The sequence below is a fragment of the Aureobasidium namibiae genome (genome assembly GCF_000721765.1).
Source record: "Aureobasidium namibiae CBS 147.97 unplaced genomic scaffold scaffold_9, whole genome shotgun sequence".
Classification (NCBI taxonomy): Eukaryota; Fungi; Ascomycota; class Dothideomycetes; order Dothideales; family Saccotheciaceae; genus Aureobasidium; species Aureobasidium namibiae.
In genome coordinates this window covers 209,440-232,200 of record NW_013581200.1, presented here as the reverse complement: position 1 = coordinate 232,200, position 22,761 = coordinate 209,440, and the positions used below count along the sequence as shown (strand labels likewise).

General features: G+C 50.5%; 10 protein-coding genes across 10 annotated transcripts; 4 read left to right on the top strand and 6 right to left on the bottom strand.

Moving 5' to 3' along the window:
• Window positions 1-555: 555 nt before the first annotated feature.
• On the bottom strand, window positions 556-1,614 carry M436DRAFT_47164 (L-asparaginase II; the record flags this gene model as incomplete). The annotated part of the gene is made up of 1 exon (XM_013571535.1): window positions 556-1,614. The coding sequence occupies one exon, from the start codon at window positions 1,612-1,614 to the stop codon at window positions 556-558; it is 1,059 nt and encodes a 352-aa protein (XP_013426989.1).
• Window positions 1,615-2,148: 534 nt separating this feature from the next.
• On the top strand, window positions 2,149-3,735 carry M436DRAFT_47054 (fumarate hydratase; the record flags this gene model as incomplete). The annotated part of the gene is made up of 2 exons (XM_013571509.1): window positions 2,149-2,470; window positions 2,531-3,735. 2 exons carry the CDS (start codon window positions 2,149-2,151, stop codon window positions 3,733-3,735), a joined length of 1,527 nt encoding a protein of 508 aa, XP_013426963.1.
• Window positions 3,736-3,994: 259 nt separating this feature from the next.
• On the top strand, window positions 3,995-6,110 carry M436DRAFT_47056 (ALDH-like protein; the record flags this gene model as incomplete). The annotated part of the gene is made up of 3 exons (XM_013571510.1): window positions 3,995-4,192; window positions 4,456-4,634; window positions 4,688-6,110. The coding sequence occupies 3 exons, from the start codon at window positions 3,995-3,997 to the stop codon at window positions 6,108-6,110; spliced, it is 1,800 nt and encodes a 599-aa protein (XP_013426964.1).
• A 967-nt stretch (window positions 6,111-7,077) lies between these two features.
• On the bottom strand, window positions 7,078-7,625 carry M436DRAFT_63989 (uncharacterized protein; the record flags this gene model as incomplete). The annotated part of the gene is made up of 2 exons (XM_013571677.1): window positions 7,078-7,225; window positions 7,312-7,625. 2 exons carry the CDS (start codon window positions 7,623-7,625, stop codon window positions 7,078-7,080), a joined length of 462 nt encoding a protein of 153 aa, XP_013427131.1.
• Window positions 7,626-8,114: 489 nt separating this feature from the next.
• Window positions 8,115-9,605, bottom strand: M436DRAFT_63988 (type II DNA topoisomerase; the record flags this gene model as incomplete). Its single annotated transcript, XM_013571676.1, has 1 exon — window positions 8,115-9,605. The coding sequence occupies one exon, from the start codon at window positions 9,603-9,605 to the stop codon at window positions 8,115-8,117; it is 1,491 nt and encodes a 496-aa protein (XP_013427130.1).
• Window positions 9,606-10,323: 718 nt separating this feature from the next.
• Window positions 10,324-12,263, top strand: M436DRAFT_47365 (DNase I-like protein; the record flags this gene model as incomplete). Its single annotated transcript, XM_013571579.1, has 3 exons — window positions 10,324-11,005; window positions 11,062-11,879; window positions 11,931-12,263. The coding sequence occupies 3 exons, from the start codon at window positions 10,324-10,326 to the stop codon at window positions 12,261-12,263; spliced, it is 1,833 nt and encodes a 610-aa protein (XP_013427033.1).
• A 721-nt stretch (window positions 12,264-12,984) lies between these two features.
• Window positions 12,985-14,161, top strand: M436DRAFT_72987 (glycerophosphoryl diester phosphodiesterase; the record flags this gene model as incomplete). Its single annotated transcript, XM_013571768.1, has 3 exons — window positions 12,985-13,155; window positions 13,208-13,403; window positions 13,455-14,161. 3 exons carry the CDS (start codon window positions 12,985-12,987, stop codon window positions 14,159-14,161), a joined length of 1,074 nt encoding a protein of 357 aa, XP_013427222.1.
• Window positions 14,162-15,074: 913 nt separating this feature from the next.
• Window positions 15,075-18,274, bottom strand: M436DRAFT_63985 (uncharacterized protein; the record flags this gene model as incomplete). Its single annotated transcript, XM_013571675.1, has 2 exons — window positions 15,075-16,970; window positions 17,006-18,274. The coding sequence occupies 2 exons, from the start codon at window positions 18,272-18,274 to the stop codon at window positions 15,075-15,077; spliced, it is 3,165 nt and encodes a 1,054-aa protein (XP_013427129.1).
• Window positions 18,275-19,287: 1,013 nt separating this feature from the next.
• On the bottom strand, window positions 19,288-20,412 carry M436DRAFT_47473 (uncharacterized protein; the record flags this gene model as incomplete). The annotated part of the gene is made up of 2 exons (XM_013571594.1): window positions 19,288-19,376; window positions 19,431-20,412. 2 exons carry the CDS (start codon window positions 20,410-20,412, stop codon window positions 19,288-19,290), a joined length of 1,071 nt encoding a protein of 356 aa, XP_013427048.1.
• Window positions 20,413-21,602: 1,190 nt separating this feature from the next.
• M436DRAFT_63983 (uncharacterized protein) lies at window positions 21,603-22,585 on the bottom strand (the record flags this gene model as incomplete). The annotated part of the gene is made up of 2 exons (XM_013571674.1): window positions 21,603-22,168; window positions 22,222-22,585. 2 exons carry the CDS (start codon window positions 22,583-22,585, stop codon window positions 21,603-21,605), a joined length of 930 nt encoding a protein of 309 aa, XP_013427128.1.
• Window positions 22,586-22,761: the final 176 nt, after the last annotated feature.

The following is a 22,761-nucleotide window of genomic DNA, read 5'->3' as shown; positions in this document are numbered from 1 at the left end:
CTCTCCAAAATGGCCGTGGAGACACTGAAAGAGCTAAATAGACCAATGGATGTGAGTATGGCCGAGTCTTTCTACTGCCCAAGAGTCAGCGAGCTTCGCCGGTTCGACTATGATGTGCTGAGTATACCATAGGTGTTTCTCCCCTATAAAGGCTCGTTCTGGTGAACAATGTCGCGACGGCTGTACTCACGATCGAAGCTACACGCCGAGTTTTACCGCTAAGCACATGAAAGATCTTCCATCGCATCTTTTCCGTCATTACCGATATACAAAGATGGAAGATCGCCAAAGCCAGCTGGTGATGAGGGATGAGCAGTGGAAGACTATACAGGCCCAACAGCTGTTCAACGTCAAGGACATCTTGGTCAACGTTTTTGCTGATATTGCTCTCCAAGAGCCAGATCTGGTATTCCCAAAGCAAGACACAAGAGAAGAGCAAGGTCCGAAAATAGTCATCTCGAAGGTACGTCCTCCTGATCGAGGGTATGGTTGTCAAAAGCTTTCTGCATTGTATCGACATGGTGACGGTAAGACTCTGCCACGATAGTCTCTGGCCTAATTATGTTCTTTCAGGCCCATCTGGAAAGAAAGATGCCCTGTCTCTATGCCCATTGTATTTCTAGCCAGTGTGCAGTGCGACTGCTTCAACCTCTCCCTGGCCTCAGCGGTGCCGAGATTCAATCGAGTGAGGATCTCAACCAATGCCGCATATAGGATATCGATGTTGCCGTCTTCGATCTTGACTGCAATTCCCAAGCCACCCTCCGCACCCAGATCTCTTGTTTGCTGGCTATCTCGGATGCCAACGCCATAGCAGCCTTCTGCGCCGAGTTTGCCAACCCAAAACCCAGGACAGGAACGCATGAAGTCGGTACAGAAGCGAGAGTCTCCACCAATCATGTCTGGGTGATCTGCCATTGCATGGTAAAGTCGTCTCTGATTTCGGATGATGGATGGGTCGTCATGATCCTCGCCAAGCTCTGAGGCATGTCCTAATTTTGCATATATCAAGGCCATGTTCTGTAGAGGCAATGCCGGCGAGGGTGCATTACAGCCATCGATTACCCAGCGAAGCTCATCGGGCTTGAGACCGGCGAGTTGCTCGTGTACTTGTTTGATCTTCAACTGTACAGGATGCGTTGGAAGGTGATAGTTTTCAATTCCGACACCGAGAGCCTTTGCAGCGGCCAACATGCCCACATGTTTGGCAGAACAATTGCTATAAACCGCCGTAGGTACAAAGTTGGATTTAATCCATCCAGTGTTGATGACTTTCGAGAGCGAAGGGTGACCGCCACAGTTCATATCCTGCTCTGTGACACCGACTTTTTGTAACATTGCTTTGACGCGAGAGATGTGCTTTTGTTCGCAGTTGTGTGAGCCAGAGATCAGTGCTACATCGGCGTCGTCGAATCCGAACTTTTCAGCAGCTCCGGTCTCGAGGATCGCAAGTGCCTGAAAGGGCTTTGCGGCTGAGCGGGCAAGTGTTAGGCGAGAATGGTCGCCGAGAGAGTAGAGAAGATTGTTGTTGCTGTCGACGATGGCAGCATGGACTATGTGACTGTTCTCAATCACGTCGCCTCGCCAGTTGATGACCAGATCGTGGACCGTCATGTTATGTAGTAGAGAATGATGGCCAGAATGCACGCAGGTACTTTCCGTCGACCAATTTTGGATAAAGCCAAAGTTTTGATATACAAATAGGTAGAAGTCGGTACGCCCTACCTTTGACAGACTTGCGAGGGGATTAGCAATCGACCACGGTGTCTGTTTTGACCTGCTCAAAGCGGAAAGGTTGAGTCATGACGAGCCTGAGAGCTGGATAAACACAATCGCAGCGAGCGGCTGACCAAAGACTCGTGCTATCGGAAGGCGCGATAATCAAACATGCCGAGCAGCTACGTCGCCTTCAATGTTTGAGCATGTTCCTGCTCGTGACACAGATGAATGTGTATAGCAGAGCAGAGGCTGGCGGAGCTTCACGACCTCGTCCGGTCCTCGGCTTTTATCGGGAGGATCGGCAGCAGATGCCCCATGTCCCGCGATTTATTCATAAGTTGACAGGAAGCAATTGGCATCTGATCAAGCCATTCCATCGTGTTTCCTTCGTGTGTTTCTTGACCAATCCCGTAAGCCGACGACTTCAGCATGTTCAGAACCGGATCGGCAGCTGTGAAGAGGGGTAGCTCCTTCGCTGGAGCTGCTCTGCGCGCCCGCAACCAGACCTCTCGTCTTGTAACCCTCCGCCAATTCTCCACCACCCTCCACATGGCCCAACAAACCAGAGCCGAGAGCGATGCCTTTGGCGAGATCCCTGTCGCTGCCGACAGATACTGGGGTGCTCAGACCGAGCGCTCTCTGTCCAACTTCAAGATCAACCAGCCTCATGACCGCATGCCTCCACAGGTCGTCCGCGCCTTTGGTATCCTCAAGGGCGCTGCTGCCACCGTCAACATGAAGTTCGGCCTCGGTATGCCATGACCAACTCTCCGAAACGACACTCCAGACTGACGCCCTTCTCTCCGCGCAGACGCAAAGGTCGGTGAGGCCATTCAGAAGGCCGCCGCCGAGGTCGCATCAGGCAAGCTCGACGACCACTTCCCTCTGGTCGTCTGGCAGACTGGCTCCGGTACCCAGTCCAACATGAACGCCAACGAAGTCATCTCGAACCGCGCCATCGAGATTCTGGGCGGTGAGATGGGCTCCAAGAAGCCTGTCCACCCCAACGACCACGTCAACATGTCCGCCTCGTCCAACGACACCTTCCCCACCGCCATGCACATTGCTGCCGTTCTCGAGATCGAGGAGGAGCTTCTCCCTGCCCTGAAGAGCCTGAAGGACGCCATGTACAAGAAGCAGCAGACTTTCGACAAGATCATCAAGATTGGCCGTACCCACTTGCAGGATGCCACTCCCTTGACCCTCGGCCAGGAGTTCTCTGGCTACGTTACTCAGCTCGAGTACGGTATTCTGCGTGTTGAGTCTGCTCTTCCCCGTCTGCGCTACCTTGCTCAGGGTGGTACCGCTGTCGGCACTGGTCTTAACACCTTCAAGGGCTTTGCCGAGGACATTGCTACCGAGGTCAGCAAGCTCACCGGCCACGACTTCGTTACCGCCCCCAACAAGTTCGAGGCCCTTGCCGCCCACGACGCCATTGTCGAGGCCCATGGTCAGTTGAACACCCTGGCTTCTTCTCTGTTCAAGATCGCTCAGGACATCCGTTTCCTCGGTTCTGGTCCTCGTTGCGGTCTTGGTGAGCTCAAGCTCCCCGAGAACGAGCCCGGTTCGTCCATCATGCCCGGCAAGGTCAACCCCACTCAGTGTGAGTCTTTGACCATGCTCTGCTGCCAAGTCTTCGGTAACCAGGCCGCCGTCACCTTCGCTGGTTCGCAAGGCAACTTCGAGCTCAACGTCTTCAAGCCTGTCATGATCCGCAACCTTCTCCACAGCTCCCGTCTGTTGAGCGACGGTATGCGTTCATTCGAAAAGAACCTGGTTGAGGGTCTCGAGGCTGATGAGAAGAGAATCGATGCTCTTCTCCACGAGTCTCTTATGCTTGTCACCTGCCTTAACCCCGTCATTGGCTACGACATGGCCTCCAAGGTTGCAAAGAACGCTCACAAGAAGGGTCTTACCCTCAAGGAGAGTGCTATGGAGCTCAAGGCTTTGAGCGAGGAGGACTTTGACAAGAACGTCCGTCCTGAGCTCATGCTTGCCCCCAAGGAGAAGAAGTAAATGTAGATCATGAAGCGAATTGTATATTATTTTATTTTTTGACATCATTCTGTGACTTGAGGAAGTCCTTGTTGATATACTGTGTCTAACGTATTTCGATGCTTGTATATTGTATTGCTCATGCCTTCTTGAAATGGTTTGAGAAATGATAATCCAATTTGACGCACGGACGCCTGCATCTCCTTTTGCGGCTTTTCAGCCTCTAACCTCCGAGCATCTCTGAGTACAATACTCGACAAATCCAGTTCAACAAACAATCATGGAAGAGGCATTGGACTGGGTATCCGAGAATCAAGGCATCGCTGCCTTGACTTGGGTTGCTCTGGTGTTTGCCACTGCTGTGTTTTGGTTCACCACCAAAGGAGATTCGGAGGCTGCGGTCGACTTTGAAGTTCCTTTGCCTAAGCAACTGGAAGATGGATGGCAAGGAGAGGTGTTGAGGGAGCCGAGTTTGAAGGTTTGTTTCTTTTCTTTTCAAGTCTCTCCATTTTCTTCTTCGAGACATTGTCTTTTGTTGTTTCTTTTGCTTCATCCATCCAGGAGGAGTTCAGTTGATTATTCTGCGAAAGTAGAATATCTCGAAGTCGTTGGGGGAGCTTCAGAATACAACCTTGACAACTGTTTGTCAAGTTGCAGATACATTTCTGATGTCTTGGTGACGGGATATCACGATTGTTGCATATATTCAGAGACCACAATGATTGACATGAACTTGAACAGATTTCGGGCTCCTCAGCTGTCCAGTGCTACTGCCCAGCAACAGGCCAACTCCTCGGTGTCATCAATCCCTCCACTCCTGACGGGATCGACAGATCCATTGCGCGTGCTCAAGAAGCCCAGCATACCTGGGCACTAACGACATTCTCGCAACGCAGAAAAGTGCTCAAGACGCTGTTGAAGTATGTCATCCTTGACTACCACTTGTTACATGTCATACTGATCTAGCACAAAGATACGTTCTCACCCACCAAGACGAAATCGCCACAGCAGCATGTCTAGACTCTGGCAAAACACGCGTAGACGCCCTCTTCGGTGAACTGCTTGTCACAGCAGAGAAGCTTAAATGGACCATCGATCACGGCGAAAAAGCACTCAAACCATCTTCTCGACCTACTAATCTGCTGATGATGTACAAATCCAACTCTGTCGTCTACGAACCTCTAGGTGTCGTTGCCGCATGCGTTAGCTGGAACTACCCTTTCCACAATCTGATCGGCCCTATCATCTCGGCGCTGTTTACAGGCAATGCAATCATTGTCAAGGGATCTGAGCAGTCGGCTTGGTGTTCGGTATTTTTTGCTGATATTGTGAAGCAAGCATTGGTCGCTTGTGGGCATAGTGCTGAGTTGGTGCATGCGGTCACTTGTTGGCCGACCACTGCCGAACACCTTACTTCTCACCCTGGAATCTCGCATCTCACGTTCATCGGCAGCAAACCCGTGGCTCACCATGTCTGCACTTCAGCCGCCAAGTCCTTGACGCCTGTGGTGGTGGAGTTGGGAGGTAAAGATGCTGCTATAATTCTCGATGCACCCAATGGAAAATCCATGGCCAGATCTGAATTGCAGAGGATCGAAAGCATCATCATGCGTGGAGTCTTCCAATCTGCAGGTCAAAACTGCATCGGTATTGAACGCGTGGTCGCCATGCCTTTGGCCTACGAGTACCTTCTCTCCGTACTGCCTTCTCGCATCCGCTCTTTGCGTCTCGGCAACGCCCTTGCCTCCTCTGATGTCGACGTCGGCGCCCAAGTCAGCCCTGCCAATTTCGGGAAACTTGAATCTCTCATTGCGGAAGCTGTAGCTCAAGGCGCAACTCTGCTTGCAGGCGGCAAACGACACATCCACCCCGAGTATCCACAGGGCCATTACTTCACTCCTACTCTGCTTGCAAACGTAACGACAGACATGCGTATTGCGCAGGAGGAATGCTTTGCCCCCATCTGCTTACTCATGCCCGCCTCTTCCCCCAGCGACGCCACCACCATCACAAACTCCACAATCTACGGTCTCGGCTGCAGTATCTTCGGCCCTGCCTCCTCTCCTCTGCAACAAGTCGCTGCAGCCGTAAAAACAGGCATGGTAGCCATCAACGACTTTGCAGCATACTATGCCGTTCAACTTCCCTTCGGCGGTGTCGGAGGCAGTGGCTACGGACGATTTGCAGGTGAAGAAGGACTAAGGGGTTTGTGTAATGCAAAGAGTATTTGTGTGGACCGATGGCCTTGGGGTGTCAAGACTGCTATTCCTAAAGGGTTGGATTATCCAATGAGAGAGACGGCGTGGGAGATGGGTAAGGGGGTTGTGGAGCTGGGGTATGGAGAGACGGCTTGGAGGAAGGTGAGGGGGTTGAAGAGGATGATTGGTGGTATGTGAGAAGTACAGGGTGATGGGAAGGTGGGTGGTGCTTGAGACAGTGGCTCAAGTAACCCAAGCCGTGCGAACAACCATAAATTCACATCTTATGCACTCAAGGCATATCGGGACTGGCGGAGTTGTGTATGAATGGGATTTGATGCATAAACATTCCGTTCCCATGAGGTTTACATCATGGGCTTTTCGTCTTGTGAATGTGTTTGTATGGGCTTGATCTCAAGGATGGCAGCCAGTGATGCGGAAGCGGATCCCAGGTGGTATATTTGCTTGCAACAAAATTTGTAGTATACAATGGTTGTATAGTGTAATGGTTAGCACATCGGATTCTGATTCCGGTAATCCAAGTTCGATCCCTGGTACGACCTTCTCTTTTTGACAATTCCCACCCGCAATCTCTTTTCGTTTTATCCTCTCATTCTTTTGTTCAGCGCTACTGTGACACCTATAACATTGTCGCCATGATCGCTATACGACACGGGAAGAGCGGGTAGAGGATGTGCAGGCTCGATGTGCTTGACAAGTTCTCCAGCCTTTCGGGCTTGGCACCGCCTCGTCACTGCGCTGGGCCGTCCTATGCCGACTTCTCAAAGCCGGAGGAAATCATCGACATGGTTCCTCTTGATCCCTCCGAGATCCGTAAGGCCAACCAATCCATCCCATAGGATGCTGATGAGGATCGAAGACGCCCGCCATTTGTCGACCTTCGCAAGGGCCTTTGGGGTGTACACGTTGACATCGTCAAGCCTACCTCCGGTACCAAGGAGGGTCAGGGATCTTCTGCCAACGATAATTGAGCTGACGATGCTTCTATTCGAGGGAGAAAGAGAGGGCTTGGATATTCAGCGCGGAGATGCACTCGTAGTATAGCACCATTAAATTCAGCAGCTGGGTTTTGACCAGTGTTGCTACGACAATGGAACTCCTTTGCATTGACCACACTCCAATCTTTGTAGTACAGTAGCAACTCTCAAGCGACCCAAACCTGATTCCTACGCAATTCCTCCTTGCGAGTCTTGTACTTTGTAATCGAGAACCAGTTCGTAGTACCATTATCAAGCATGTTCATGGCGTAGTCTTGCTCTGTATCCCATCCTTCCATGTAGAAAGCATATTCCCTGTTTTTCCTCATGTCAGCAATGCTCTCTTCAATTATCTTTTACTCCTCCAGCACCACAAAAAGAAAAGGAGATGCAAGACTTACGCTTTCTCACTCAACCCCTTGGGAATATCCCAAAACACCCATTCTCCATGACCAGCGTCTAATCTCAATCTGATGAAATCAGACTGCGACTCCACGAAGCTGAAGCCTAGAGGCCAGTGTTTGGTATCTGCCTCTTTTTTGACGAGGAACAGGGCCAAGTCGAGTTTTTGAGAGGTTTCCCAGATTACGCGGGGTTGGTCCAAAGGGTGGATTGTGGTGTTGTCGGGGGAGGAGGGGTTGGTGTAGGTTAGGTTCATTGCGGTGGTGAAGGAAGCGAGACTGGCGAGGCCGGTAAAGATGGTGGTGGGTTTCATTGTTGATGTTGAAGTTGGGACTGAGTTTGGTGGATGAAGGTGATGCAGAGAGATGGAGGCGCAGGTAGATCGAATTAGGTCTTCTGAGAGCTGAAGGTAAAAGTCAAAAGGTTATCTACTTATACCATACTCGAAAGGATCTATTTCGATGCCTCGATATGTGGAGCGGATATCCCAAGACCCTAAATTTATTCTGCTGCCTTGAGAGGGCTGCAGGGGAGGTGCTAATCTTGCTGCCTTAGGAACGGGACATTCTCCGAGTCATGCACAACGTTTATAGTCTGCATCCTTCATGACGCTGCGGTAATTGCATATGGTCTTGGCTACTTTTGATGATCACTTTGATTGTCCCTGCATGCCACAGCATGAGACTTCGCGCATAGGAGTTTGTCGAGACTCCAGCAGATTTCAAGACCAAAAACGACAATCATCCGACCTAGGCTATTTCGACGTCTCAAGTGCGGGATATATTCTTCGGCGACTTTGGGATCAACCAGCAATTCGGCATTCAAGACCTCCGCATTTTTCGCAACTAGAACTTTGTGGATGCATGCGATCATACTCGAGCTGTCGGTTCCATTCCTCTTCGATCACTTGAAGTTCGCCTTCCCATATATCCCCAATCGACCTCAGATCGAGCTCCGCTATCTCCGCTTTCTTGTTGGTAATCAATAGATCAAGCTCGCGCATAGGCCCTGGCAACATAGAAGCCACAGTCATCTCAAACAGATGTTCGTAGCCAGAAACCGTAGATTTATCGTGAACGTCGCGTTTTCTTTTCTTGGTTGCTACGAACATGTCGTCCAAATTTTCGACGGGTGTCAGATTGTGTTTGATCAACTGCGTAACAAGAGTGCTCCTATCTGTAGACATGTCAAGATCACCTTGCAGAAGCAACTTGACAAATCTTGATTGATCATCCAACTTTGTCAATTCTCGTTTTATAGCCAGGAGCTGACATGTTTTGTTCCATGTATAAGATTTCAACTTGGACAGGTAGAAATCTTCCAGGATATCGAGCTCTGTAGCGTATCTCTGGACATTCCCAAGCCCGTCCAAAGCGATCATGCTGTCGGTCGAAATATTCTTGTGGAGTTGTAGCGTCGTTTCCAGGCTTCCTTGGGTCACGATGTCTGTGGTACAGGTGTCTAGATGGATCTCAAACCGGACACCCTGGTTTATTGGGTGCTCAGTATAGCTCTTGAACATTGGCGGCGAGTGTTCGGAGATGTGTTTGTCCAACTCGGACCTAAAGTCTTGTGTCCATAGACGAGGCGGTAGTTCGGTGACCTCCAAAACATTCTCGGAGATTTTACACGTCGTTCCCCGAAAAGAGTGATGAGTCTGACCCAGTGTTTTCACTTGGCCAGTCCAGTTGCGGAACCAGGGCTGCATCGGTTGCATGTCACTCTTTGAGGCTCCCCTGACTCTACGTCGAAGGTTTGCAATGACATCCTTGGGATTGTAGGGAGGGATGTAAGTCTGCCAGTCTTGGCCACGAGCCTCGTATCCGTTGACAAGGATCATGGGTATGGCTGGATTGTATGTTCTCGGCTCTCCCAACTTGCCTTTGCGCACGCGACGTGCCAGACCCATGTCTCCGCCTTCAGAGAGTATCGTACGTGTGATGTTAGATAATTTGGTGTAGATAAATCTTCCCTCTGCAGCATCTTTACCGCCGTCTCTTCGGGAGCCAAACCATCCATTCGGTTCCAGGTAGTTGATATTGTTTGCTCCGACAAAGTTTTGTGCAAGTTGGATAATGCTCTGCTCGATTTCAAGCCGGTCGGGGTCTTGTGTGTAGAGTATAGCTACCTTGTTTGCGAGTTCGTTGACTTTTATCTCCTTTTGGGTTTTTGGCTGCAGCAGAGTGTGGAGGATCTTGCGCTGTGAGGAAATGAGGCCATCTATGATTGATGGCAGCACCCTCCAGGGTTGTGTCTCGGCTATGTTGAACTGTTCCTTCTCCACATTAGTCATGTTTGCTACTTCTTGGGACCATGAGCTTGAGTGTTTGGGAGGTTGTTGGGTCGGGAGTCCTCCGAACGGCAGAATTTCGGTTGACACCTGAGCTTGAAAACAATAACTTCCGTGCCTGCTGTACACGGTGCACCGCGCTTTCTCATGCAATGGAAGCACTTCGAGTTCCTAGGCGATTCCCGAACCCTCGCCCGCTCATGATGGAAAAATCTCCCACCAACGACCTTCCATAATCGGATAATGTGGTAGAGTCAAGGCGCAAATCGATGCCTCGGTCTGCCAGGACAACCCAGTACGCATGGACATGATTCTATTGTATCTGCGCAGACCAGCCGTGTAGAGCGCCCAAACAAGCACACGGCACGAACTTGGCAAGATCCACGATATGGCCAATCGACAGAGGCGACTCCCGACACGATGTGAAGATAAGAGGAGAACAACTTGCATGCCAAGTCTCATGCCAAGGTTTGCCATGGCCGCGAGATCGACCACATCTTTCTAGTCCTCTGCACTTGCCATTTATTGCTCCAATCATGATCGACCGTTCCTGAAAACGTGTTGAAGATGCACATCAACTCGTGCGTATCAGCCGTGCCGATATTATTTCACCACCGCTGCAATGTCAAGGAGGTCAAGAAAATGCGTGGTATAACATAGAGCTTCACGCGACCGATATGTCTCACAACACTCCACTTCTGCCCTTCGTTATTCCACAAATATGAAGACTCATTGTGTCTATGTCCAATTATTGGCAGCAGCTTCTTTCTGTGGTCAACTCGTCTCAGGCGAGACCGTCAGTGAGATCAACGGCAACAAGTACCTCTCTCCATACAACGGGAAGAACGTAACATACGTCGATGGTCTCATCACCGCCAAAGGACCAAACGGTATCTGGATCCGATCTACTACACCTGACAAGGATGACAGAACTTCAGAATCTGTCTATGTCTTCGACAAGAACTTTGGCAAGAACCTGACAGTGGGCGATGTCATTCAGCTCAACGGTACCGTTTCTGAATACAGATCAAGCAAGGCTTACGTCTACTTGACTGAGATTGTCAATCCCAAGCTCGTGAGGAAAGTATCCTCTGGACATGCTGCAACTCCGCTGGTCATCGGAAAGGACACCATCAACCCTCCCACAAAGGCTTTCTCCGCATTGGACGACGGTGATGTGTTTGCTGTTCCCAATAACGCCAGTCTGATCTCTTCAACGAATCCAACTTTGATTCCTCGAAATTATGGAATGGACTTTTGGGAAAGTTTGAGTGGGGAGCTTGTCACTGTGAAGGGTGCGCATGCATTGACGAAGCCAAACAATTACGGCGACACCTGGGTTATCGGAGACTGGAAAGTCACTGGCCTCAATAGCCGTGGGGGTCTGACCACAGTTGACAAAGGTATGCATTTGACGACTGAGGTGAACGAGGATCAAAGCATTGACGTCGGTTTGTAGATGCCAACCCTGAGGCTATCATTATTGGATCGCCCCTTGATGGCTCGAAAAACCCTGTGATCACTAGAGTTGGTGACGTGCTCGGCGATATCACCGGAGTCGTCAGTTATTCGTTTGGATACTACACCATTCTCCCTCTTACCGCCCTGAAGATCGCCAAGGGTGTCGAGCCCGCACTTCCTCCGCCTACCAGTCTTGTGTCTGACGGCGACTGTGGTGGCATCACCGTGGGTTCCTATAACGTGGAGAACCTTTGGGCTGGTTCAGATCACCTTGTCAACATGTCCGCACACATTGTCGACTACCTTCGCGGTCCCGACCTCGTCTTTGTCCAGGAGATCCAGGATAACAATGGAGAAAAGAATGACGCAGTTGTATCCGCGAATTTGACCCTGAGCACCCTGACTTCAGCAATCAGCAGTCTGGGTGGGCCTGAGTATGAGTTTGCTCAGATTGACCCTGTTGACGACAAAAACGGCGGTGCACCGGGTGGCAACATTCGTACCGCTTATCTCTACAATCCAGAGATCCTACGACTGCGCAACCCCAACTTCGGGTCAAGTACTGAAGCCAATCAGGTCTTGTCTGGTCCCGAGCTCAAGTACAACCCTGGTCTTATCGACCCTACGAACTCAGCATGGACCGCTAGTCGCAAGCCACTGGTCGCTGCTTTTGAAACACTGGACGGCAAGAACTCTTTTTTCACCATCAACGTCCATTATGGAAGCAAGGGAGGTTCCTCTTCCATCGAAGGTGATGCTCGTCCTCCTGTGAACGGTGGCGTTGATGACCGCCAAGATCAGATGCAATTGACCGCCGTAAGTCACCCAAGATGATCCCATGCGAGACTCGTTACTCATCAAGCATAGGAGTTTGTTGCCGACATCCTTGCCGAGGATAAGAACGCCAAGGTTATCGTCGCTGGCGACTTCAACGAGTTCGCGTTTGTCGAGCCTCTCGAGAACTTCAAGAAGATCTCCAATCTCAAAGATCTCGACGAGGCTGCGAATGTCCCCGAGCTCGAGAGATTCACGTACCTCTTCGACATGAACAGCCAAGAGCTTGATCATATGTTCATCAGCCAGGCTCTCAAGCCAAAGGCACAGTACGAGCATGTTCATATCAACACTTGGGTGACTGCAGCTCAGCAGATTTCGGACCACGACCCTTCGGTTGCTAAATTCAATATTTGTAAGAGATGATACCAATGCAAGACTGTGTGACATATTACACGGTGTGTTACATCGGCAACGTGAATGCTTAGAGCAATGAGGTCCTGATAGCTGCTGATCGAGAGGAAAAGAGACGATGGATCCTGTAGACATATCAAAAGTCATAGAACTGATAACTCTCCTACATTCCAAAACCCCAGTCTTTCTTTATGTCACTCATCGACACCTTGACAGATCGATCGCTTGGGGAACTCCATGGATCCAATGCCAAGTTATTGGCAGCATGGTTGAACCTGTAGATCAGTCCTTGGCGAACTCTTTCAGCACGTCATGGCCGAAACACCACTCGCTCGTTCCCCCGATCAATAACTCGAACATGCACTTCTCCAAAACAATCACTATTTTCGCCATCATGTGTGATTTATGAGCTTTCATACAATGGCACACACTGCTCATGCTTCTAGGAGCTATAACAAAAGCAGCGTGAAGATGCGATCAGCATCGTCACCGGTACAAGAAGCAATACGGTAGGAGCTGCATGGCTTGATTTGCCAAGCGAACTACATACCCATACCGGCGTATTGATGTCTACACGTGCAAGATCCGGCTTCAGGATGCCCGGGATCAGCGATGTATGGCTGGGTATAAGTTCAGTGGCTTATCTCCCGAGGACGAATAGTCAGTCTCACCTCTGGCTTTGAGTCTGTCTCTGTCGTTTGCTGTTGTATTGTATCTTGGAACACTCCTCATTATGGCACCCACTATCGCTCTTATCGCCGGTCTTGCGGCTTTCAGCACTGTCAATGCAATGCCTTTCACCATCCCATACCTGGACAAGACCGGCCGAGTGGAAGTCCAAGGTCACCGAGGTGGTCTAAGTATGAGGACTGAGGAGTCACTCTGGGCATTCGCACACGCCTTGGTATACCATTATCCATGCTCAAGTAGTAATCCCGCAGCTCACAACAGCGTAGGAAGTCGGTGTTGATGTGCTCGAGATGGATACTGTCTTCACCAAAGACGGCGTTCCAGTGATTTGGCACGATCACTGGATCTACCCAACCAAGTGTACTGGTGACTACGTGGGTGATTATATCGCCAACTTGACGCTCGCACAAGTCAAGACGCTTGATTGTTCTCTTCAACTCGAAGAACATCCTCAGCAAGAGCGTCAGTGAATCCGATCAAATCGGTTGTAGATGTGGCTGACCTGAGACACAGTACATCCAGGAACCACCATTGCGACCCTTGAGGAGGTGCTGGAACTGGTAAACTGCTACGGAGACAAGGGCGTTACAATCAACCTCGAGACAAAACTGTCTCCCACTGCTCCCAACGAGACCCTCCCAATCGACACATATATCACCGACCTGATTCCTATTCTCCAGAAGCACGGCTTTGAGTCTCGCACTTCTATCCAGTCGTTTGACTGGCGTACCCTCATCGGTATTCATGCTGCATATCCTGCTGTACCGATCGTGGCTCTACTCGACGAAACAACAGTCGTGCCTGATGAGACCAACCAAACTTACCCCTGGCTCGAAAACAGCAAGTACCCTTGGCTTGGCGGCCTTGATCTGGATGACTTCTCTGGCGACTGGGTAGCCGCAGCACACTCGATCGGTTCCTCTATCCTGTCTCCCAACCACGGTACCGGCAACTCTAGTGATGCCACTGTAAACAGTCCTCTATACGTACCATTTACTACCAAGGATGTGGTGAACAGAGCACATGCTTTGGGCATGCAGGTCATTCCTTGGACTGTGGATGCTGAGGTTACGATCAGTAAGCTGCTTGATGATGGTGTCGATGCCATTATCAGTAATTACCCTGAGAGAGTCATGTATGTGGGTAGACAGAGAGGGTTGAGCGTGGGAAGAGCTAGAAACCATAGTAGGCCGGAGTGTTTGGTCAACGCATCTGCATGATGATAATAACTATGATGATTGAATATTCTCGGATTGATCAGCAAATGTCTTGGTACTGATGAGCGAAAGGAGTATGTCGCGTATATGGCCCCGAGACCTGATAATCTCACAACGACGGAACACGAGGCAAGAGCGACTTGATCCATACAACTCAGGTCCTGTCCTGAGCCTAAACTTCTCGCTTGCTTTGTCGTCGGGAAAGTACTTTTCGCTTCCGACCGGGAAACCACGCTTCACTTCGAGTTGATTTTGCTTTCTAGGGAACAAGCAGCTCTGGAGGCAACAACGATACTTCCTCTGCTTCATCCGATGACGTGACTGTGCGCTGCATCACTGGCGTGATCAAAGATCAGAGATGTTGACGAAGACTAATCAGCGGTAATGGGGCGAAAGGCGCGGAGATTGAATCTGGCGTGTAAAGGGCGACTCTACCAGCCTAAGGATGACGCTGATGGAGCGCGGAAGTCCTTTCTCTGGCCGGAAAAGGTTGTTGGCCATCGTCACTGGCATGGCGAGAATGGCTTTTCTTCGCTGGCGGAACGTTGAAGACCATCGATGGGTGAAAGATGAGCTGCTTGATATCGTCGCTGACGCAGGGAGATAAATGCTGGTGTAGCGCGGAATTACTTCCCATGGGCGAAGGAATGGCGAAGCGCGGAAGTTCTTCGCACGAGTTAGAGTAATCTTCTACTATCATAGCTCCGCACAGAGACGTTCAAATCATCGTATCTGCCTTGATGAGGGAGTCTTGGGTTTCTGCCTGCTCATATGTACTCAATATCGACACATCATTCACGTTGGCAAGTGTTCTTTGTGATAGCAGGTTATTTCATTGTTCTGTGAGCTCACGTTACTACCAGTCCTGCTATACACCGCGTAGTACTACATCTCTTCTATCACAAGTAGCACTTCCTCAGTCATTGACGGCAACAGCCTCGTTGGCAGCATGCGTGGCAGGATAGTCAACATCGGTGGTTTTGTCAGCAGCCATCAAAGGCTCAACAGCACTGCTGGTGCTCTTGACCTTGTACCAACATTTGTTCTTCTTGGCATACTCAAAGTGGTGATTGATAGGACCACCGACTTGGTACTGGTAGTTGGGCTTGCTCTTAACATGGAAATTCGTCATGACTGTCGTACTCTCACGAGAGAGCTTGGTCAGAGGCCCGGTGATGATGATCTGGTAGTTCCGCGCACGGGAGGCCATCAGACAGTCGCGGCGAGGGTTCTTTGTGAAACCAAGACTATCTTCGACTGTCAGATCATTGATTACGAAATCAGCTTCTCCGCCGATTCCACTATCAATGGTCTTGACATTGGGGAATCGATCTCTTGACCAGCCCCATTCAAGGCCAAGCTTGGAAATCATCGCCTTGTATGCTTTGAGCTGAGCACGGTAAGGGACTTGAATAAGCACCTTAGCTATAGTATTGGGGCCGTAGTACTTTTGAATGCCTTCTAGGCGAGCTCTCTGCATGACAAAGTCAATGTGAGGCTGGTTCATGTAAGAGTTACTGCCAGGAGGGTGGGTCTGGGTCGAGTCGATGATGGTGATGTAAGCATATCTGCGTTTGATCTGCTCATGAGTAGTGCCTCTACATAGGCCCAGGAAGTCGACCAGGACGTTCTCGCGTTCGGGTTTCAAGTCTTCCAACAGTCGAGGGTCAGTCGTCAAGTTGCTCTTTTGGTAATGTAGCCCATTCACCGGCTCGTGGATCAGCTTGTGCTGGCGCCTTTGAACCACAAAGTGGTTCGAAGGAAAACCGTTGTAGAGAAGACGCTCGAACCAACTGATCCACGGGTCATCATAAGATTCACTCATGGTTCTTTCGACGTCAGTGCCAGCAACGAGATTGGCATTCAGCTGTCGAGTGTCTCCAAACATGTAAATGCCCTTGATCTTGTGAGCATACATCGTCTGCAAAAGCACCAAAGCGAGAGCTGGGTTAATCTCGGTAGCCTCATCCATGAAAAGGACAATCCGATCATTGTCTTTACACGCAAACTCGGCCAGCTCTCTGGATCCGCTTACGACATTGGTACAGACAGCGACCTGAGTGTTGTGAATGACGTTGTGGCGACAAAAGCGAAGGCATTGACAGAGCTTGCGCTTCTCTTCGAGAGGCCAGAGAGCGCCGTCGTGGAAGTTGGAGGTCTTAGGATCTTCCAAGCGCTTGAGTAAAGCACGGAGCTCAGCGTGCATATCAACTTGGTCGCCCACCGGGATAGGATCCTTGTTCTCATCGACACCGTCGGTGTAAAAGCCCATGAGACGGTTGTTCTTGTCGGTCAGGTATTCGAGAACGTGGGCGTAAACCGAGTGGTCAGGCATAACTCTACGCTTGCTCTTGAATGTATCCTCAGCAACCTTCCATGCAGCAAACAGGTTCGCCATGTATATGTCCTCTTCGACCTCCGATTGTGGGCCGATACGGTCGGTGTTTGGATGGACCGCAAAGTCAGGGGCAGTGGAGTGCACGCGGGTAACCATCTTCTTGGGATTGGGACCAAGGACAGCAACAAGAGTTTGAGTAAGCAAGTCTAGAGACTTGTTTTGATTGCCCACGACGAGGCACTTGATCCCCAAAAAGACAATCATCTGTTGTATGCGGGACATGACAAGGCTCTTGCCGGTGCCTACGGCGCCCGTGAAAAGCTGTATGCCAGCCATGGGGTGCTGGATGTCTTTGATGGCGGCTCTCTGGGCGGAGTTCCATTTTTCATGGGAGTAGGAGAGCTTCTTCCAGGCATTTTTGACAGCCTCAGCGTCGATGGAGTCAAAATGTTTCGATGGGGGAGTTTCTCGCCGCTGTAAAGGAGCGGCCACGTAAACATAGCAGGGACATAGTCAGGGTCGTCTGGCTTGTTTTCGATGCTGAAGGCGGAGTTGACTGCGTTCATGCCCATCTTGGTGGTGAGGTCGCTCAACAATGGCTTGACATGGACTTTAAGAATCTTTTGCTCATCTCTACGAGCATCTCGATGATCCATGATGAGGGAGGACAGGTCTTCGCGTGAACGGTCCAGTATAAGGACAAACAAGTCACTGTTAAATCCGTAGAAATCGGCCTGCACGACACCAGTGGCATGCCACTTCTTCATTTCATTGGACTCGCCGTACATGGTGAGCTTGACGATCGTGTCGACAGGAATCTTAAGCTTCTCATTTACCTCTACATTCGGTAAGTCGGAAGCAAGGAGGTGGCTTAGCTTGATCGAAGCAACAGCGAAGTTCCCAGCAGCGAAGACCATAACGCGGTGGTCATTCTTGACGATGGCATCGCAGTATGTCCTCTGCTCCTTTTTGATCATTTCGAGGCCAATAGAGAGATGAAGAGCATACTCCTCATGGTCTTCGTAAACCACTGGAGCGCGAATGGGAGCTCCAGGATGGGGCGAGCGAAAGACCCTAGCACCAGTAGAGCTCTGATCGAACTGCAGGTCAGAGCCACCAGGCTTGTTGCGGTAAGTAGAGTAAGCGTGACCCTGGAAGGAGGGATCGACTCTGCCGTTGCTTTTGGATGGGATCATGTCTGCGAGTTGCATGATGGGTGTCTTCTTGTCGCGCTTCTGCTGATGTTCGACATTGAAGTCCTCGATGAGCTTGATGTTGATTGTACAGGTCTTTCCGGGCTCAAGTTTGGCGACTCTCTCCACGATGCCCAACACCCACAGTTGCTCGGCCTCAAGGCGGTCTCTAGAAATGACTTGGCGGGGGCGACTGGCGAACTGGGTGTAACAATAAACGTCGTGTGCACGACCGCCTTCGCTCGTGAAAGAAATCTGGGCATCATCGCCAGTAAGGATCATGTCAAGATCTGAGATCTCATGGCGATCGATCAGTCTGTCTTCGAGCTTGTCGGCAGGTTTGGGAGAGATGGCCGTGGTCTTGTTAAAAGCAAACTCAAGACGAGACTTGGCCTTGTAAAGACCTGTACGAGACTCAGTCCCAAAGTGGTACTCAAGAACAAGTCTGGGTGCTGTGCCCAAGTGCTCGACAAAGAACATGACGTTCCCTGCGACTTTGTTCTCGTCGGGAACAGGGCCTTGGTGTTCTTTGTCGAACGAGACAGTAAACTCGGCATCAACCTCGCACCAAGGAAGATGATACATGATGACGCGGAGGCAGCAGTAGGGAGGAGGCAGCGGCGGCGGCGCAGACAAGGCGCGAAAACAAACTGAGGATGAAGTAGATGAAAAAACCAGATTGCAGATAGGAATTTTGATGTGGAGTGTCAGTGAAAGTTGAAGAGTAAGTGAGATTTGGAGAGCTAGTAAAAGTTGATAAGCGAGTCGCGGAAAATTCCAGAGAGCAGAGCGCGAGAGGAAGCAGTGCTTTCTCTCGTATTATAAAGAGCAGTACACCTTGCCATGGAAACATACAATGATCTCGAGATCCGAGTGGTGCCCACAGAGAGAAAGTATCTCAAGCAGTTTCTCTGGCCGTGCTCGAAAGTGATAAGCGACTGTGCATCTCTATAGTAGAGTCATTCGTCCTTCCTCGAGAACGCAGATGGGCTACATTCGCCATCGCCTATACTCAAGCCTTCTTTGTATCAATGACAAATTCATGCAGCAATCCCGATGCACAATGCTTATCAATAACGAACAATATGCACGGAGAAGTGGTGACTTGATGTGTTCCCTGTGGCCACACGCGTGCTTGTCAAGATGACTGTGCATTATCGTTACCTGTATTGAGAAGTGCTCTACAATCGGGAAACACTGCAATCGTCTATTACAATCTGGTGTTTCTCTCCACCGATCTTGTCTCGACTACTCTTGTGCAGACTGGCAGCTCTTCTTCGCCTCCCGAAAGGTTACGGAAAGCCTGAAGGGGCCGCGCCTGTAAGAACTAGACTGTGATCTGGCTCTCTCTTGCTGCCGAAGGCGCTCCATGGCTGATGGTCCCGTCGAGGAGGTGCGATGTTATGTGAGCCTTGGGTTCATGGGGTGAGCGTGATTGGCGGACTGGCTCTTTACAGCGAGCCAGTGCGGTATGTCTGGATATGATAGGCGATGGCCTGAGATGCGAGTGGTCGTGGTTTTGCCATGTTCGCAATCAGCCGAGACAAATACCTAGAGCCGAGAGTTGTGTGCGTGAGTGTATCCTTACACGGCGTATCTCAGCCTGTAATTTGCCTGAGTGTTTGAATCACACTTTCCTCTTTGTACTCGGGATCTTCGAGCCCACATCTCGCATCAGCACAAAGCTCTGCGATGGCACATCAGCAAACAATCCCTTCTAAATCACGACTCTCTGACTCACCATCAAGCAATGGCTCGACGTCCGCACTCACTTCACCCCCTGATCTCCTCCTCATGATCAATTTGTCCTGCGCTTCATCAAACCATCCCCCTTGGGCCAGCACAAACCCGGCGACCTGCAACGAAGACCACCAACCCTTTGCACTACCAGTCAAGGTATCGAAACAACTCCACACCACTCTTCGCTCGAACATTTGCGTGACATTGTACTTGACCTGCTCGTCTGATTCGCCGCAGAAGAAAAGGGCAAAGATGCGGCGGAACAACGGACTAGGCGGCCCGGAATCATAGACGACGGAAAAGCCTTTGGTTACCGTCGAGTGGTATATACGACCGGCTAGAGCGTAGTGATTTGAGATTGCTGTTGCGGGGGTGAGGGAGCGGGCAAGGGTGGAAGCGGGGTGGTGAGGTGGTGCTGTTGTTGGTGTGAGGCCGAGGAATGTAGGGCCAGAGAATGGTATGACTGCTAGATCTTTGTCGGTAAAGATCTTTTGTTGAGGTCGAGGTTGAGGTTGGGTCTGTTGTAGGGGTATGTCGCAGCCAGAGCTAGCTGATGGCGAAGGATAGAACTGCTGTGCGGGCAAGGAATGGTCCTTGTCATTCGGTCTCAGGGGGACTGCTTTGTCGCCTCTCTGTGCTTCAGTGATGTTCGCTGACGCATCTTCACCTTCAACAATCTCCTTGAACTCTTTCATTGCATCTCTGATGCCCCCGGCCAGCGCTGCAGACCCTGGATCATTTCTTCCCTCTATTGTCCCGAGATATTCGAAGACTCTATCATTCAAACCCAGAAAACAACAACTCAGTCTTTCTATCGTAAGTTCCAAGTCTGAGATTTGAGTTGTTAATGTAGCAATGGTGTCTTCTTTTCGTTGTCGGTATGCTCGTTGGGCTTTGCAGCTCTGCGCTCTTCGATGTGTTGCAGCTACATCGTCCAATTGTGAGATGGGCGGTTTGGCTTTGTATTTGCGTGGTTTCGTCATTTTTGTCCTTGTGCCTTGCAGCAAGTTGGGAATGTGAATGTCAAGGTCAGGAGTGAAGGATTCGTGGTCGTCGTATATAGAATTACTGATGGTCGGGTGGTGTTACTCAGACCACGCCAAACCTTAAATTCCAATTGGGTAACCGTTGCTCCGCGAGCCCTGCTGACGTGCTTCAACCTAATCTCGATGCCTTATCTTCGGTTTTTTATTCTCAGGAGTGTCTGTATCGCGTGAATAGCAGAAGGCGCGACAAAGCCATACACCATCGTATGAGTAAGGCTTCGTGGCAACAGATTTGCATGTCTAGGAACAATTCTTCGAGAACGATCTGATGCCCTTTACCGATCGCGCTGAAGTGTTGGGCACATCTTTCAGCTTGCGCGATCAGATGAGATCGAAAGAGCAGACTGATGGGTCTTGAGATACAGATTTATCCAAAGTCTTGTTGCCTTGACATCACCGCGAAAGCAGGGTCGCCCTCTCGATGTGATTGATCAGCAGACGATCGTGCTTTCCTCGACCAGGCATGCACTTAAGACCAGTGACAGCGACCTTCGACAGCGACCTTCGACAGCGACCTTCGAGCACGCAGTCCTATGTCAAGCCAAAACTCTGAGAAGACCCAAAATGAACGAACCGTCTCGGCAGTGGCTTTCGCCGCCCTTGTGGTTGCCAGATATGCAGAACGCAATGATCAAATCTCGATGCGGACAAAGGTGAATCATGCATTGCAGATGACAGTCATGAAATCTACATTACACTTGTCTACACAGACGCATGTCAAGTCAGAAACAAGGCAAGAGACTATGTAAGGCTGGATGGCGGCTAAAAGTGAGATCCTTAACCTGGGTCGGATATTGTGTCGGGTACCCAGATCTCGCATTAGACAAGGCATATCGCATAATGCAGTCTGCCAGTCTGCATGTTGAAGTCTGCTCAAAATTTGGTGAGTTGTACGACTGGTCAGAGTAAAGTATGATATTCGTTGTATGATGGTGGGTATTTGATGAAGAAAGGAGAGGGAAGGACAGAAAAGTGACCTGTTCTTTTTGAGCCTTTAAGAAAAAGATCAGGTCGTCTAGACCGAAACGCCAGAGTCATGCAAACCTCCAAACCTGAGTCAGAAACGCCGTAGATGCGATAAGAAAAGGCGAGTGAGAAAGAAAAGGGTGGAAAGGAGGAAACCGAAATCAAGAGTCCTCCATCTTGACATCCTCGTAACCGTCTTCGTCATCTTCATCGTCGTCGTCTTCGTCATCGTCCTCGACCTCGTCTGCGACTTCTTCCTTGACGTTTGTTGGGTCGATGTTGACAGTCCTCTCGTACTCAGGGTTAAGTTTGTAGTTCATGGCAAACTTACCACTGCGCATAAGAGTAGCAATCTTTTCGACATTCTGTTTGATGAAAGCCTCGGGCTGATGCAAGCGCTGTTTGAGAGCTTTGAGAGACCAGTAGCGGTACTGCTTGAAGCAGTCTGTAAGGAGATCGAACAGCTCTTCCTGGCTGACACGGACAGCCTTCTCTTGTTGCTTCTTGACAGGCTTCTTTGCTTGGGTGGCCTTGATGAAACTGCTGAAGGCTTGGTTGGCCTGGGTGTTGGAGTGGACGGTTGCGTCGGCGCCAGATTCGAAGCGAGTGGTGCGTTTGGGCTGGAACATTTCCATGAAGCGGCGATCGGTCAGACGGCGGTATTCGTCGTTCTCGACGGCGGTGACGGCCATTTCGGCCTTGACGAAGCCTGCGAGGGCGGTTTGTTCTGCACAAGTCAGCAGAGCGCCATGAGCGAGAGTGATTCAAGGTGGGGCATACTGGGAATGGATGAAGTGTAGGGCTTGTTCTTGTTGACTTTGTAGTTGATTCCTCTGGTATCTTTCCTGACACGGTTCGGATTCCAAGCTTTGAAGCCAGGCTGATCGCGCTCGGAGAAGACGACGGTGTTGTTGTACTGGCCTCGCGAGCTGCTCAGATCGTAGAGTTTGGGGACATTCTGGTGCTTGGGCAGGTCGTGCAACTTCATCTGAATCTTCTGGCTGCCGTCGGGATTTGGCTGGTGGTATACACGGACCTTGCCAATCTCGATCTCGTCGTCGTCGGCAATGTCAGCCCAGGCAGTCCAGAGCCACTTGGGCAGTCTGCAGAGCCAGGCCTGTTGCTCTTCCTCTGACCGCGGCATCTGACACTCGCCCGTGTCCTCGAACTCGTCGGCCTCATGTTCGGGCTTGATGTTGGCGCCATCCTCGGCCTTGATCCCGTTGGACGACATGATGTGACGATGCGCGACGGAAGACAAGAAAGGTGGGCACTCGCTGTCGCCCTTGGTGCATTCCTATCGATTGTCGACGCACAGAC